We start from the raw sequence: 15,527 nt of genomic DNA, 5'->3' as shown, positions 1-15,527 counted from the left end.
ACTAATAATTCATATGCCCTGAATTGCCACCCCAAGACACCTAGTCCCTATATTGTAAAGATCTTTAGTTTTGTTCTGCCTATTTCAAAAAAAAATTAGGGTGGTTTACAACAAAAATGTATAAAGACAATGAAACCATTAATCATTCAACTGATGATTAAGGCTTCGGAAGAAAAATATTTATAGGAAAACCTCTAAAGAAAGTCACTGCAAGGTGCTGGGAATATAGCTCAGTTGATAGAGTGCTTGCCTAGCATGCAGAAGGTCCTGGGTTCAATTCTGCTTTCATACATAACAAATTAGAATTTTAAACAAAGTCACTGCACTAATGAACTCTGGTTCTTGGCCTTCAAGATTAAGACAAAACTCTTGCTTGTCTCACTGTGAAAAAATAAAGTTTTTCAATTTGTTAGGTGGACTATGAGAGAAGCTCATCTCATGGGCCTTTTTATAGAAGTGTAACAAAACTGTTAGCAATATTTTCAATAACAGTTTAGCAAAAATTTGTCTATTTCATCTATCAACCTTTCCTTCATACAGAAACCCAGGAAACTCACAGTTAGAAAAAGAAAATCTATGGGAAGTCATATTTATATGGTCCAAATATACATTATTATTGGGACCTAACCTAATATTGGGTAAATTTAATAATTCATGGATAGCATTTTTAATACAGTACTTCTTAAACTTTAATGTGCATGCATACTTCCTGCTGATCTTGTTAAAATTCAGTTTCTGATTCACTGGGACCGCGGCGTGGACATCTACTTTTCTATCAGGCTCCTAGATGTTGCTCAGGCTGCTGGTCCGTGGACCACACTTTGAGAAGCAGATGCCTCTCAGATCTCAGATATCTCAATGGGGCTTTTGACAGAGGTTTGAGGATAAGTAATTCAAGATTGGAGTACCTAACATGGACCTTAGATGCAGGTATCTTTATTATTTGAGCTGAAAGGATCCAGCACAGTAGGTAGCAAAGCTCCTGTGTTTATGTGGAGTGTGGAAGAATGAAAAAGGGAAGTGTTGACTTTGTATCTGAGCCTGTTCTAGTTAGGCTCTTATTACAAAAACCAACAAAAAACAAAACAAAAATAAACAAATGAACAAAAACCCTTAGGCTTTATCAAATGACTATGGTAAAGGGGAGGGATAAGAAGATGAGCGTGTGTGTTGTATGGAAACTTGGCAGGAAGCCCTCAAGGAAGTAGCCCTAAACTGTCAGTAACTAAGGAAGCAGTAAGAACCAGCTTCCTTTCTCTAATTTTCTTTTAGTATCTTTGTTTCTCTTAGTATAACTTCCCAGGTCTCCTTTCACTTTCACTGTTGGTTGACTTATTCTGTCATTCCCCCTCATAGCTCCTACTTAATCCCACCAAACCTCAAATTTGCACAATGCACCCAGCTCCACCTCTTGACCTGCATGCAGCATCAGCTGTGATTGCTGACAGCTTCTTTCTTTTCTTTCTTTCTTTCTTTTTTTTTTTTTTTTAACACTCGTTTCAAATTGTTGAGAAAGGAATTTGACTGGCATAGTATGCCTTGGGATACTGGCACACCCAGGACTTGGCGGCCATTATCTGTGCATTCAATCAGTGCTGATCAGAGAAGAGCAATAACTATTAGATATGGAAAATGACAAACCCCAAAAGTAGTGAGACCTGGGGAAAGAGGAGTGAGAAGGAAAGCCACACATTGGCAGCATTGATCCTTTCCCGATACAGTCTTTCCCAGTGATAAACAAACCCTAAGGAAGAGGTGTCCATCAAACCTAGAAAAGCAGTCTCTGGGAAGAGGCCAAAGCGTTGATCCTTCTGTAAACAAATCCTTTCCAGATACCAACCACTGACCCCAGACTCTCCATCAGGTTCAGTATAATAAATTCCAGAAACTGACCACTGACCTTAGACTCCGTCCCATTTCACCCCATAAAACAGACCCTAAATTGCTAAGCACTAAAACTAACTCCTTCACTGATTGACAGAATAAACTCCAAATTCCTAGGTTTCCAAAGAAAACTGATATGCTCACTAGACCACCTCTCAGAATAACCTATATAAGCCCAGGCTCTTTCTTTGTTTAGGAGCTCATTTTCCACTAGGAAAGTGGGTCCCACCATGGCATCATTTCATCCCTGCATCCCCTGATCCTGTGTGAAACTTTGTTCCTGAATAAAGTGCTGAGTTGATTTGTGAAGTTTGCATTCATCCCAGTCTTTTTGTGCTAACAGCGTCAGTATGTAGGTATTTGGTGCCTAGAAAAAGAAACATCGTTTGCCACTTCCGAAGGACTGTGGGTAGGACACTTGTCTCAGGAGGGGATCAGCGGTGAGGCCAGCTTTCCGTGGCTTGGTCCATTTTATTCATTTCCTTAATGAAGGTCAACTCTTCTCTGCATGGAGGTGGTTCAGGAAGGGCCAAGAAACATACTTGTGCTTTATTGCTGTGTAGGTTCTTCATACTTAGAGGTCAGCCTAATAGAACTAGTTTACAGGGTCAGGTACAATAATGAAACTGTTTAAACCAAAGCACCATAGATTGGCTTTATATTTTTGAGATATCTTAATTTAGTTTAATTCAGTACCAAAAAAAAAAAAGTTCTAAAGAACCTAATCTATCCAAAATATCAACACATGGATAGACACAGGAGATGAGATTGAGGTTTGTTTTGGCAAAGGGAGCTCGCCTCTGCCATCCACAGTCACTTTTAACCTCCAGGAAATGCCACTCTCTCATTCAGAGTGAGAATGAGATCTCAGAGTGTGTAAAAACAGGGAGGCCATCTTCTTGAAGGGAGTGGATGTGCTCATGTGCAACTTCCTGTGGGCTCTGAACAGGAAATGGAGGGATGTTTGAGAAAGCAGACAAATGAGAGAACAAGATCCAGCCCCTACCCCTAGGTCTCAACTCCATTTTTCTTTCTGTACCATTTGTTCAGGAGGGAAAAGAGGGGCACATTTTTTTCTCAATGTTCCCCACACACAGACTTTTAATGAGCACTATTTTCTGTTCTTATTCGCTGATCAATAAACTCAAGGGTAGGTCTTGTCTGTTCCCAGAGATAAAGAACTGCATGCATAACTGGTCTCTATCCACCCGAACAAGCACCGGTTTCTCTTTGTTTTTCACAGTGTTTCTGAGAGATAAGAGGAAACCACCCAGACATGATGCATGACCAGAGGAGGTTTTGAAATAATATTTTATAAACTCATTCCCCATTCTGAGCTGTGCTTCAGGGATGGAGAGAATTGGGGAGGGCACCACATAATAACAAGTTGATTTTTTTTTCTGGATTAAACATAAGCAGGCAAACACACGAACATGGAAAACATATGAATAAATGTTCAAGTGAGGAAAGAACAAGCCAATTTTCAGTTATAGGCATGAAAGTCAAATAGAATTTTAGTAATGCAAATGAGTACATCCTGAAAATTCAGTGACTGTTTCCTACTACAAACACTGCCTCTGTCATATGGATTCAAAATCAATATCAGCCAGGCAGGACCTGCATACGGTGGAAGAGGAAGCTATCTGCCCAAAAAAATATGGGATGAAGCCAGGATAGAATCCTATTAAGTGAATGTCCTTCAAGGCTCTGGCAGGTTTCTACGAGGTTATACAAGATGGAAGGGTTGATTTGAAATTAATGATGCAAGATTTTAAGTAGGGTAAGACTAAATGTAAGATGAGATGGTGCTGATGAAAGCACAGTGAATAAGTGTTTTCAATAGCAAATGAAAATTTGTTAGGAATTTAAATGAGCAAAGGTAGGAAATCGTTTGGGAGAAATTTGCTATTGGGCTAAGGAAAGACTTGGGATTGATTCGACTTGACAGTGAGGATATATAGGAAGCTAGGATCTTCAAGAATGGTAAGCAAAAGAAGAAAAAAACAATGTTAGCAAACGGGATGTGAAGGTGCATGTATCTAATCCCAGTGACTAGGGAGGCTGAGGCAAAGGATCACAAGTTTGAGGCCAGACTCAGCAACTTAGTGAGGCCCTGTCTCAAAGTAAAAATCTTTTTAAAAGGCTGGGGATGTGGCTCACTGAATTCAATCCCTGGTACCAAAAATAATAATAAGAAGAAGAATGGTAGGTGGAAAACCATGAGACACTTGTTTCTGAGCAGACAAAAACTGAGGAGAAAAATAAAATGCTGGTTGAAGTTGAGCAATATTTCATTGTCCAGGTTAAATACCATACATTACTGTTTCTTTCCATATCTAGGTTTATGAACTTTAATTCCTCTGTTTTAGAAGTTTATCTATATTTCATCTCCATCAGTTCCGTGTGTGTGTGTGTGTGTGTGTGTTGGCAGTGGTGATGGGAGGGTAATGTGTCCCCTGCTTTCTACAAGTTCCCCATAATACCTAGGACGGGGTCTTATTAGAATACTAGCTCAATAAAAGTAGTTGGAAGAATTAATTAATGAATCATTTCCTCTTCAAGTAATTTTTTCCCAATCAAGTGATACATTTGAAGACCAAAAAACTTGGATATTTTACCCTTTTAATATTAGGTAAACTAGAAAAGCAAGTTATGACTTAAATCATTAGGGTCTTATTTCAAAAGGAATTGGTGGTTCTAATGCCAAATTTCAGATAGGAAAATGAGATGTGTACATCTTAGGAGAGAGGCCACAATCCAATAGACTTTTCCTTGATCCCAGATTTATTCAATCAAGCTGAACTGTAGGTGATTTTTTGTCTTTCTGCTTAATCTGATTAGTACCTTTCCTATGTGAGTCTGACTTTGGGGAAGGTTGATTTCATGAGAGCAGGGGTATTCTCCATCATGCTCATTGTTGTATTACCAATATCAAGAATAGGCTTTTGGGAAATAGAGTAGGGGCTGAAGAAATATTTGTGGGCACATGGAGGTGCACATCTGTAATCCCAGTGACTCAGGAAGCTGAGGCAAGAGGATTGCAAGTTGGAGGCCAGTCTGAGAAACTTAATTCGGCCCCAAACAACTTGGCAGGACCTTGTCTCAAAATTAAAAATCAAATCAAAATGGCTGGGGATGCAGCTTAGTGGTAAAGTACCCCTGGGTTCAATCCCCAGCACCAATAAAGAATGAATGAATGAATGAATAAATAAATAAATAAATAAATAAATAAATAAATAAATAAATAAATAATGAATGATCATGGAAAGAGGGAAGGAGAGAAAGGATCAAGGAAAGAAGATGTAGGAGGCATCTGCTTTTTATACCAATTAATCTGGCACCTACTTATTCACTCATCAGTTGCCAACAGTCCCCTCATGTTCTGTGTTAGATACAAAATGATGAGATGTCACAGTCTGCTCTCAAAAACCCGATCATCTAGTGGGAGAGACCTAACACAGCAGGTGGTAAGTGCTTCACCAGAGCAAAAGGCCTGGTGATATGGGAGCTTGCCAAAGGGAGCGTCCAATCTGCCCGTGAGGAAGGGCAGGACACAGAACACAGTACAAACCTGAGCAGAATCTTAATGAACTCCATGATGCTTCGAAGACTTGAGAACATTTTAACCTCCATAGTCCTAAAACTGGCTAGATGGAAACAAAAAGTGGAGAGCTGCAGGTCCTCGAATTTTAGCCATTTTCTATTCCATCCTTTTGATGTTAGAAGTTATTTTGCCTTGGCACCTTTGGGCTCTGGTTTCACTCAGGGAATGCAAATGGCTGCAGTGAGTCTGTCATGCAGCAGCTTGTCATGGAATCATAGCTTTATAATCACAGTGGTCCAAATGACATAAATTGAAGGCCTGATGTCTGGGCTAGACCTGAACCATACTGTATCCAGGAGGAACAGCTTTGTTAAGCATGATCCATTAACACCACCGTTTGTTCTTTTCTGGGCAAATTCTTGTTCCTGTGACGAGGATTAATGATATAACAGCCATCGGGTGGTCTTTGCATTTTCTAACAACCTACAGAGTAAAGGTGTGTGTTTTCCATCGAAACAGCAAGTTTTCTGAAGAAGGTAGATACACTTAACCTCAAAAGGAGAATCACTGGCTAAAAAGTAAATAAGTTGTAATGGTCTGAGTTTATTTAGGCATAGGAAAGACTTTGGGGGTATGATGATGGACTTCTGAAACAAGAAAATCTAACGTCTGAGGGGGGGAAAGGATCCTGATTTGACTTCTGCTTTTTGATTTCCTTAGGTGCTGACCCCAGCACAGATCAAATCAATTTGCCAAGCAATTCTGGACTCTGGGAAGCAATACGCTACAAAGAAGAGGAAACCATTCCCCCTGATGTATTCTTACTATGGAACCGAGTACTTGGGTGAGTGAGGATGTTGGCACAGGCCTGTGTAGGATAGAGGGCGTCTCTAATGTTGACACTGGATATTTTTGTTTTTGCCCTAGGCTATCACTAGATTCATTAACAAGAAATACTTAAAAATGTCATTTAAAAGCAAATGTCCTACCCAAAGGACTTTAAAAAATCAGCATACTATAATGACATGGCCACATCAATATTTAGAGCAGCCCAATTCACAATAGCTAAGCTATGGAACCAACCTAGGTGCCATTCAACAGACAAATGGATAAAGAATGATATATATACACAATAGAGTATTACTCAGCCATCAAGAAGGATGAAATTATGCCATTTGCCAGTAAATGGATGGAACTGGAGACTAATTGAAATAAGCCAATCCCCCCAAAACCAAAGGCCAAATCTTCTCTGTGATATGTGGATGCTAACTCACAATAAGAGAGGGTGAAGAGGAGAATAGAAGTTCATTAAATTAGTTAGACAAAGGGGGATCAAGAGAAGGGAAGGGGATGGGAATAGGAAGACAGTAGAATCAATTGACATAACTTTCCTATGTTCATATATGAATACATGACCAGTGTGACTCCACATCATGTTCAACCACAACAATGGGAAGTTATACTCCATGTATGCATAATATGTCAAAATACATTCTCCTGTAATGTTTACCTGTAATGTTTAAAAAAGCAAATATCAACAAATATTACCAACCACAACTTAATATTTGCTTTCATAGTTTGCCTGAAGCTATTTTAACAATTACTTTCATCCTAGATTCAAAGGCTCTTCAGCCTTTTTTTTTTTTTTTTTTTTTTTTTTTGAGACAGGGTCTCTCTACATTTCCCAGGCTGGCCTCAAACTCCTGGGCTCAAAAGATCTTCTCAGCCAGACGTGGTAGCACATGTCTGTAATCCCAGCAGCTCAGGAGGCTGAGGCAGGAGGATCATGGGTTCAAAGCCAACCTCAGCAAAACTGAGGCACTTAAGCAACTGAGTGAGACTCTGTCTCTAAATAAAATACAAAATAGGGCTAGGGACATGGTTTAGTGGTGGAGTCCCCCTGAGTTCAAGTTCAATCCCAGGTGTGCCACACACACACACACATACACACACACACAAAATCTTTGTTATTAATTTTTTGGAAACAAAGTTTCATTGCAGTCACTAATTTATGCAGATATTAAAAATTTACATATGGCTTACAAAAATTACAGTGAATTGGGCTGGAGATGTGGCTCAGCGGTAGCGCGCTCGCCTGGCGTGCGTGCGGCCCGGGTTCGATCCTCAGCACCACATACCAACAAAGATGTTGTGTCCGCCGAGAACTAAAAAATAAATATTAAAAAATTCTCTCTCTCTCTCTCTCTCTCTCTCTCTCTCTCTCTCTCTCTCTCTCTCTCTCTCTCACTCTCTCTTTAAAAAAAAAATTAAAAAAAAAATTACAGTGAATTGACTTAATTTTATTCTTTGCTTATTTGATTTGTTAATAAGTAAATTTATGTGTGTGTTGATATGTACACTTGTGTAATATATTTATATAATTTGAAATTTTTAGTACTCATTGATTAATAACAGACTACTGAATTGCAGGGAGTAATTTTGAGCTCTGAGCCACCTAAGGAGTAAATTAGTTACTCCCCTTTAGAGTTCTTGCACTCCTGAGCAAGATTTGTAAGGTAGACCACCAGCCTCTTTCTCCAGACTCAAGCTTTATCTCTTCCCTCCAGGTTCTGTGCATCATAGTCTCTCACATACAAAGTGTCCTCATATTTTTATACCTTTTACGTGTTCCTTTTACCTAGAACACTCCACTTCCTCCAACCTCTTCATCTATCTGTAATAACCAGACTTCAAGACTCTGCACCAACGTCATGAGATCTCCTGAGGTATTTTCTCTGCTTCAGGAGAAAGGGGTGTTGAAAAACATTCTGGAAAAACATTCACGTCTTTCAGGTTTTCCCCTAAGGCAAACTGGGTAACATCATGTCACCCTGCCCACACTTTTATTGGAGAGCCTCATCACATTACACTTAATTAGTGGCTTACCAGTCCAACTGCCTTAACGGGCTTTGTGCCTTTTTTGGATAGGGACTTACTTTTGTTTATTTTTGTGATCCCTAGACCTCTGCCACAGAGCCTGCGCATACCAAGGATACCCAAATGAATAAATGAATGACTAATGAACCACTTTAATGAGAGATGCCTCAAGAAAACCTTTAAGTTCCTAAGTTTGCCTGCAATGAGACCCCAAGACACAAGGATTTGAGTATAAAAGATTTATTTGAAAGATGATTCCAGAAAGCATAGATAGACAAGTGAGGAAATGAGACAGTGGAGAGAAAGAAGCAACTGAGTGTGTAATAATGAGCAACTGTGGACAACTGAGGCTCAGTTCCCTTGGGGATTCTTAGAGACTGTATAGACCAGGCCTCTGAAATTGTCTCACTGCAGAGTTGAGGAAACTGCTATTCATCTACCAACTCCCTACTTTATTGTCAGTTGCTCCAAATGTGTTAATTCCCTAGTATTTCTGCCCTGTTCCCCGTGAGCTGGGCATACCCCTGTGGCCAGAGAAGGTCTCAGGCAGAATGATAGGTGTATCAAGTAGGAAGGGGAGGCAGGTGCACTTGAATGGAGAGTCACTGGCATTGTCTGTTCTAGTCCCCTGATAGAGCTATTCCTTTCAGTTTTGAGATTTTTGTTTTTTAGAGAAATTAGCATTCTGGCCCTTGACATAGAGAGCACAAACCAGATTCCCATCGAATGCATAATCATTTTCCCAAAAAGGAAACTTTTTCGTAACAATTCCAAATCCAGAGAAAGAAAGGTACTTTGAAACTTCATGACCAAATATTTTTGTTTTATTTTGTTTTGTTTTGCTACCAGGGATTGAACCCAGGGGCGCTTAACCACTGAGCCACATCCCCAGACCTTTTTATTTTTAATTTACATGCTTATTTTCTTATTTAGAGATTGGGTCTCACTGAATTGCTTAGGGCCTTGCTAATTTGTTGAGACTGACTTTGAACTCACAATCCTCCTGCCTCAGCCTCCTGAACCACTGGGATTACAGGCATGCACCACCACAGCATGACCAAATTTTAAGAGCAACAGAATTTTTGACAAGATACAACTATAAGAATGTTTCTGGGGCTGGGGATAAAGCTCAGTTGGTAGAGTGCTTGCCTGGCATGCACAAGGCCCTGGGTTCAATTCTCAGCACTGCCGGGGGTGGGGGGCTGTTTCTGGAAAGTTCCAAGTATGTAAAGTGGAAGATGCCTGAATACAAAGAAAAAGTTTTATAATTAGAGAGTTGAGTTTTAATAGCAAGTTCTTGGAATATATTAACCCCAGTACCACTAATTAAGACTCTATGAATTCAGAATGAGTGAAAACTCCTACAGGGACTGGGCTGCCTTCTCCCTTTGTTAAGCTAAATCCTTTTCCAAACATGGGTTCAGGCCTTTGCTAATTCAGTATCCTCTGTTAGAACTGTCAGGAATTCAAGATTTTGTTCAGATGACACCATCTGTGCAAAACCTTCAGCTCCCCCTCCAACCCTGAGGCCACATTAAGCTCTCCTTCCTGGGTTCCCTTTTAGCTCCTTGTGTTAGTCAAAGTTCTCCCGAGAAATGGATTGTATATATCACTTGAGCTAATTCCTTTTAATAATTTGTGGAAAGGAATTGGCTCAAGAGGTTATGGAAGCTGAAAAAGGCAGTGTTGTAAATTATAGTCTACGTCCAAAGGGAAAAGATTAATGTCCCAGCTGGAGAATTCTTTGTCAGCCTTAATGTTCCATTCCGGCCTTCAGTGAATTGGATGAGGCCCACCCACACTGAAGAGGGAAATCTGCTTTACTTGATCTATAGATTCAAATGTGGTTTTCATTCAAAAACACTCTCACAGACACACCCAGAAATAATTTTTAACCAAATATTGGGCCAACATGTGACCCAGTTAAGTTGCCACATAATATTAATCATCACACTCCTGATACACACCTATCATAGAGCACTTAACACCTCATGTTCTAATTATTTGCAAACCTGATTCTCTCATTGGATTAGATGAGGAGGTCTTCAAGGGTAGGGACAAACATATCCATCTCTCTATCCCAGGACAAGACATTGCTTAATACACAAGTATAAAATGTAAAGAATTTAAAAAGTTAAGGCTAATTAATAATGCCTACCAAAAAAAAGATTTATACTGTTTTATTCACTGATTTATTCTCAGCACCTAGAATAGTGTCTGGTGCATAGTAGATGCTTAATACTTAGGTAATGAATAAATGAATGTTCAGGATACCTAGACCAAATTGTGGTCAAGTACTTTAGGAGTATTTTTGTAAAGGCTATTGATATGTTAATTGCAGTTTTTAAAAAAATCTCTGAAGTAAGATAGTCAACAATTTTTATTCTTTTTCAGAAATTTTTTATTGGTGCATTATAGTGGTACAGAATGATGGGATTTGTTGCTACCGCTGCAAACAACAAACTTTTTCTATGAAGAACTGGATAGTAAATATTTTAGGCTTTGGGGGTCATATGATCTCTGTCAAATACAACTCTGCTGTCCTAACACAAAAATAGCCATAGACAATATGAAGTGAATGGCTCTGGCTGTGTTACAATAAAACTTTATTTATAAAAACAGGCAGTGGGCTAGATTTGGCCTGCAGACCACAGTTTGTCAGCAGCCTAGTTATTCAGCAACTCAGTTGTTACAGTACTGTATGTTCTTTCAAGTAATATTACGTGTATGTGTCTGTGTGTGTGTGTGGGTGTGTGTCCTCTCCTCCCTATTATATAGATAAATTGTACTTTGTTTGTCCACACAGGGGCAGCTCATGGCCTGTCATCCATTCTGCAGATGCTTCTTTCTTACCATGAGCACCTCAAGCCCGCAGATCGGGAGCTGGTGTGGCAGAGTGTGGACTTCCTCATGGAACAGGAACAGAATTGCAACTGGCCACCTGAGCTCGGCGAGACTATCGAGAGAGAGAATGAGTTGGTCCACTGGTGCCACGGTGCTCCAGGTCTCGAACACACTGTTGTCTGAACACATGGCTTTTCATCTAGTGTAGCCAGAGGGAAATTCCTTTTCTGAGACGTGAGGGTATTGCTCATTAGGTCATTATTATGTAAGATAAAAAAGGCAAAGATGAAATTTTTCAAAACCAAAATTGTCTTCATCTCTAAAAGAAGTCTGGAAATAATTCTGTATTAAAAAAAAATTATAATGAACCAGGCTTGATGGTGCCTGCCTGTATCCCAACAGCTCAGGAGACTGAGGCAAGAGGATCACGAGTTCAAAGCCAGCCTCAGCAAAAGCAAGGCACTAAACAACTCAGTGAGCCCCTGTCTCTAAATAAAATACAAAAGAGGCTGGGGATGTGGCTCAGTGGTTGAGTGCCCTGGGTTCAATCCCCTGTACCCCCCCCCAAATAATTATAATGCGTATTTCTTTAAACTAGCACTGTCCAATAGGAGTATACTATGAGCCACACATGTAATTTACATTTTCAGGGGATTTGATTGTAACTCAATGGTAAAGTACATGCTTAACTAGCTGAAGGTTCTGGGTTCAATCACCAGTGCCACTAAAAAAAAGAAAAATTAGTAGCCCTATATAAAAATGTAGAAAAAAATGAGTACAATTAATTTTAATGGTATATATCATATAATCCAATATGCCCCAAGTGTTATCATTTCAACAGGCAACCGATTTAAAAATTGAGATAATTTACATTTTTAAAAATATTGAATCTTTAAAATCCAGTGTCTATTTTACATTTACATCACATGTTAATTCAGACCAGCCACATTTCAAAAACTCAATGGCAACTGGGTGCACTGGTACACACCTATAACCCCAGTGGCTCAGGAGGCTGAGGCAGGATGATCACCAGTTCAAAGCCAGCCTCAGCAATTTAGCAAAGCCCTAAACAACTTACTGACTCTGTCTCAAAATAAAAAATAAAAAGGGCTGGGAATGTGATTCAGTGTTTAAGTGCCCCTGGGTTCGATCCCTGGCACCAAAACAAAACAAAAACTCACTAGCTACATTAAACATGCAGATCTAGAGCCTGGCAGCTCATACTGTGGCCCTGGCCTAGTAGCATGGACAACTGAAAGCTTGTTAGAAATCCAGAATCTCAGTCTCCACCCCACTGAATCAGAATATGCATTTTAACAGTACCCTCAGTCAATTTGTGTGAATCTTTAAGATGCATGTTTTAGAATTCTTTTTCAAATGAGGAGTCTAGTAGTACCTAATAAAAAGTCTTAAGAAATGAAAAGCCATCCCTATTGAATGCTGTGGAATTGAGTCTATAAACTTTTCAGATCCCATTACCTACCTCCTCTAACCACCTTTTAAAAATCCCATTACACTTCTAATTAGGCCTTGGGAGATAGGGCAAATTGAAGTAAGTTAAGTTCAAATAAATCAATTAATTTTGGTAAGTTGACCAGGGAAGAGAATAAAATACACAAAATTTTTAGATTACAAGTGCATTTAATTTTCAAGGCTATATTTCAATCCCGGGCACAGCTTTAGACTATATTTGCTTTCCCTTTACGTTGTTACCTGATTGTTACCTCCTTTCCCCCTTTATTTTCTTTCTTTAATTCAACTGTAATTCCATTTTTCCTTGATATAGCTTGAGTTGATGAAAAATAAGTCACAACATATTGCCATATTTCCTCTGCCTGCAACATTTACCTATGGAAGGAAATTCAAAGTGTGTGCTTATATCAGTACCAGGACATTGTACATTATGTCCATGCTAACTCCTGCCAACTCTAATTTGTGCCTATTTCTTCTCACTGTGACCTTTTTGGGAAAAAAAGCATAACAGTTATTTACAACCCTGGAAATTATATTTCTTCTTGTTATGCTCAATACCTCCATTTCCCATTCCCCTTAATCATTCTCAATGATGGTCTCTGGATCTCCTCCAACCATCCCAGGATCCTTGAATTTTGGAGATGACCCAAATTAAATACAAAATATTTTTAAAAGGACTCAATGTGCTAGTAACAGCCTTTAATAGAGTGGGAAGATAATCTACTAAAATGAGTGAGTGAGCCAGTTAATTGATACAGGTGTCTTGAAGGGTAGTTATTCCATCCTTTCTGTACCAGATACCATCTGTCTCTGCAAATCATGGACCATAGCAGAACAGCATAGGATTCATCACATTGGGGACCTTATTTATCCTCCTTTATCATTTATATTAGGTATCTTGAGAAGATTAAGCATAGTTTTCAATGCAAAGTCATTTAATCCCTGTACTCACTGCCCAAAACAAATCAGTTCACAAATGAAAAAAACAAAAATAAAATGGGGCCCATTATTTCTGCCAATCCCCACTCCCACCCACAGGGCATTGCTCTTCCTTTTAAGAGATGCTCTACAAACAGCCTCAAGAGTGATTAGAAATCTGATAAGTGCAAGTCAAAGATGATCAAGGTCTAGCTGAAGTTGGCAACAGTCAACTCCCCCCAAATTCTCAAATAGGAAATAGCTAGAAAAATAATTTCATTTGTTTGAGGAAAAAAAAATTTCATAGTAGATTTATGAATAGCACAGATGGTTTGGAGCAGCAGACAAATTCTGTGATGAAAAACCTGCCAGAGATAATCCACAAGGTGGAACTTCATTAATGCTACGTTATCGTTCCCTTTGTTTGTTATTGACTTTCCTTCAACTCACCTCTACAGGTGACAGCCCTAGTTATCATTTATGCAATGTAGAAATAGTTCTTGACTCCAGGTTAATAACTCTGAGTTCTAACTGTAGCTCCAACACTAACCAGCTAGGTGACCTTGAAAAAGTCATTCTGTTTCATCTGTGAAATGAATTTGTTAAGAAGAAGTTGTGAAACTCAATCTTTTTATCACCATGGGCCCCTTCTCTCCTTGGACCCTTGCCATTTCTGAGGGATATGTCCCTGATGCTTTGCAAACACCCACATTTGTAAATACCTACAGCGGCATAGAGCTTTTTCTCACTAAATGCAATAAAGTATTGCAGGAAGGTTATATGACCCTTTCACAGCTTTGATGACTCTGAAATATAGGACGAAAGCCATTTGCAAAATCATTAAAACAAATGCTGAGGCTAAAATAAACTCCCAACTGCATCAGGTTACATCATTACTGTGGTGACACTGACATTGCATTTCCTGTACTCTGTGAGTGAAACACAGGTGCGGGCATTTTCTAAAAATTCATTTCATGAAGGCTCTGGGGTAGGTGACTTTGAAAGTGGGTACGTGTGTGTGTGTGTGTGTGTGTGTGTGTGTGTGTGTGTGAATGCACGTGCATGTGTGTGTGTGTGTGTGATTCTGAGAATTGAACTCAGGACCTCATGTAGGCTTGATAAGCACTCTCCCATTGAGGTATATCCCCCAAGCCCAAGTAGGTGACTTTATTAATAAAGAACACAGCTTTTGAAACACAGGCTGGTCACTAAGCTTTGTAGTGCCTCAGCAACATTATACATCCCAGAATAGACCCGAGTGCTGATTATCCCGTGTGTTGAAACAACATGCCCTAAATGCAGTTGTCACAAGTCTCTGCTGGATCCCATGTTTACAAAGATTGTTTCTCAAACCATCTTTATTAAGTGATAACCAGGTCCTTTCCCCAGTTGTATTTGGCAAAGACATAATTGTTGCTGAATTTGGTTTCTGATCAATTCACACTAATTAGTGTTCCCATGAAGAACTTACATGGTTCCTACCAAAAATCAAACTCAACATTCCTTCTTTTTTTTTCTTTCTTTTTTGAACCAGGAATTGAATCCAGGGGGCACTTTACCAGTAAGCCACATCCCCAGCCCATTTTGTATTTTATTTTGAGACAGGGTCTTACTAAATTGCTTGGGGCCTCACTAATTTGCTGAGGCTGGCTTTGAACTCACAATCCTCCTTCCTCAGCCTCCCCAGCCACTGCCATTACAGGCATGCACCATGGTGCCCAGCCCTTCCTTTTAGATTAAGTAGCCTTATCATGGATTCCATTAGGTCAGGTTAAGAGCCAATAAATTTAGAAGTTTTTCAAGGTTCCTTCAATGTACCATTCTGTGATCCAGGTCCTTTCATTTCTCTGGCTGGAAACATAGGATCAATACCTCTTAAGCTGTCTGGGGGTAATGGCCTGGTATAGCAATTACACCGACTCAGCCCTTCTTTCTTATACATCTCTCATCTACGACTCAGCTCTGTCAGCCTCTGCTGGGGTGAGAA

The 15,527-nt window shown here is 39.5% G+C and overlaps 1 protein-coding gene across 1 annotated transcript in view; it reads left to right on the top strand.

Annotated features, from left to right (window-relative positions):
- Lancl3 (LanC like family member 3) overlaps positions 1–15,527 on the top strand; it is a 100,754-nt gene that overhangs the window by 72,299 nt on the left and 12,928 nt on the right. Inside the window, exons 2-3 of the mRNA XM_026387580.2 lie at positions 6,149–6,272; positions 11,112–11,309. Of these exons, the coding sequence (XP_026243365.1) occupies positions 6,149–6,272; positions 11,112–11,309 (322 nt within the window). The remainder of the gene's footprint in view (positions 1–6,148; positions 6,273–11,111; positions 11,310–15,527) is intronic.

Source organism: Urocitellus parryii, chromosome X (assembly GCF_045843805.1).
Source record: "Urocitellus parryii isolate mUroPar1 chromosome X, mUroPar1.hap1, whole genome shotgun sequence".
NCBI classification, from domain to species: domain Eukaryota; kingdom Metazoa; phylum Chordata; class Mammalia; order Rodentia; family Sciuridae; genus Urocitellus; species Urocitellus parryii.
The sequence above is the reverse complement of the archived record's forward strand: the minus strand, read 5'-3'. Positions and strand labels throughout refer to the sequence as shown.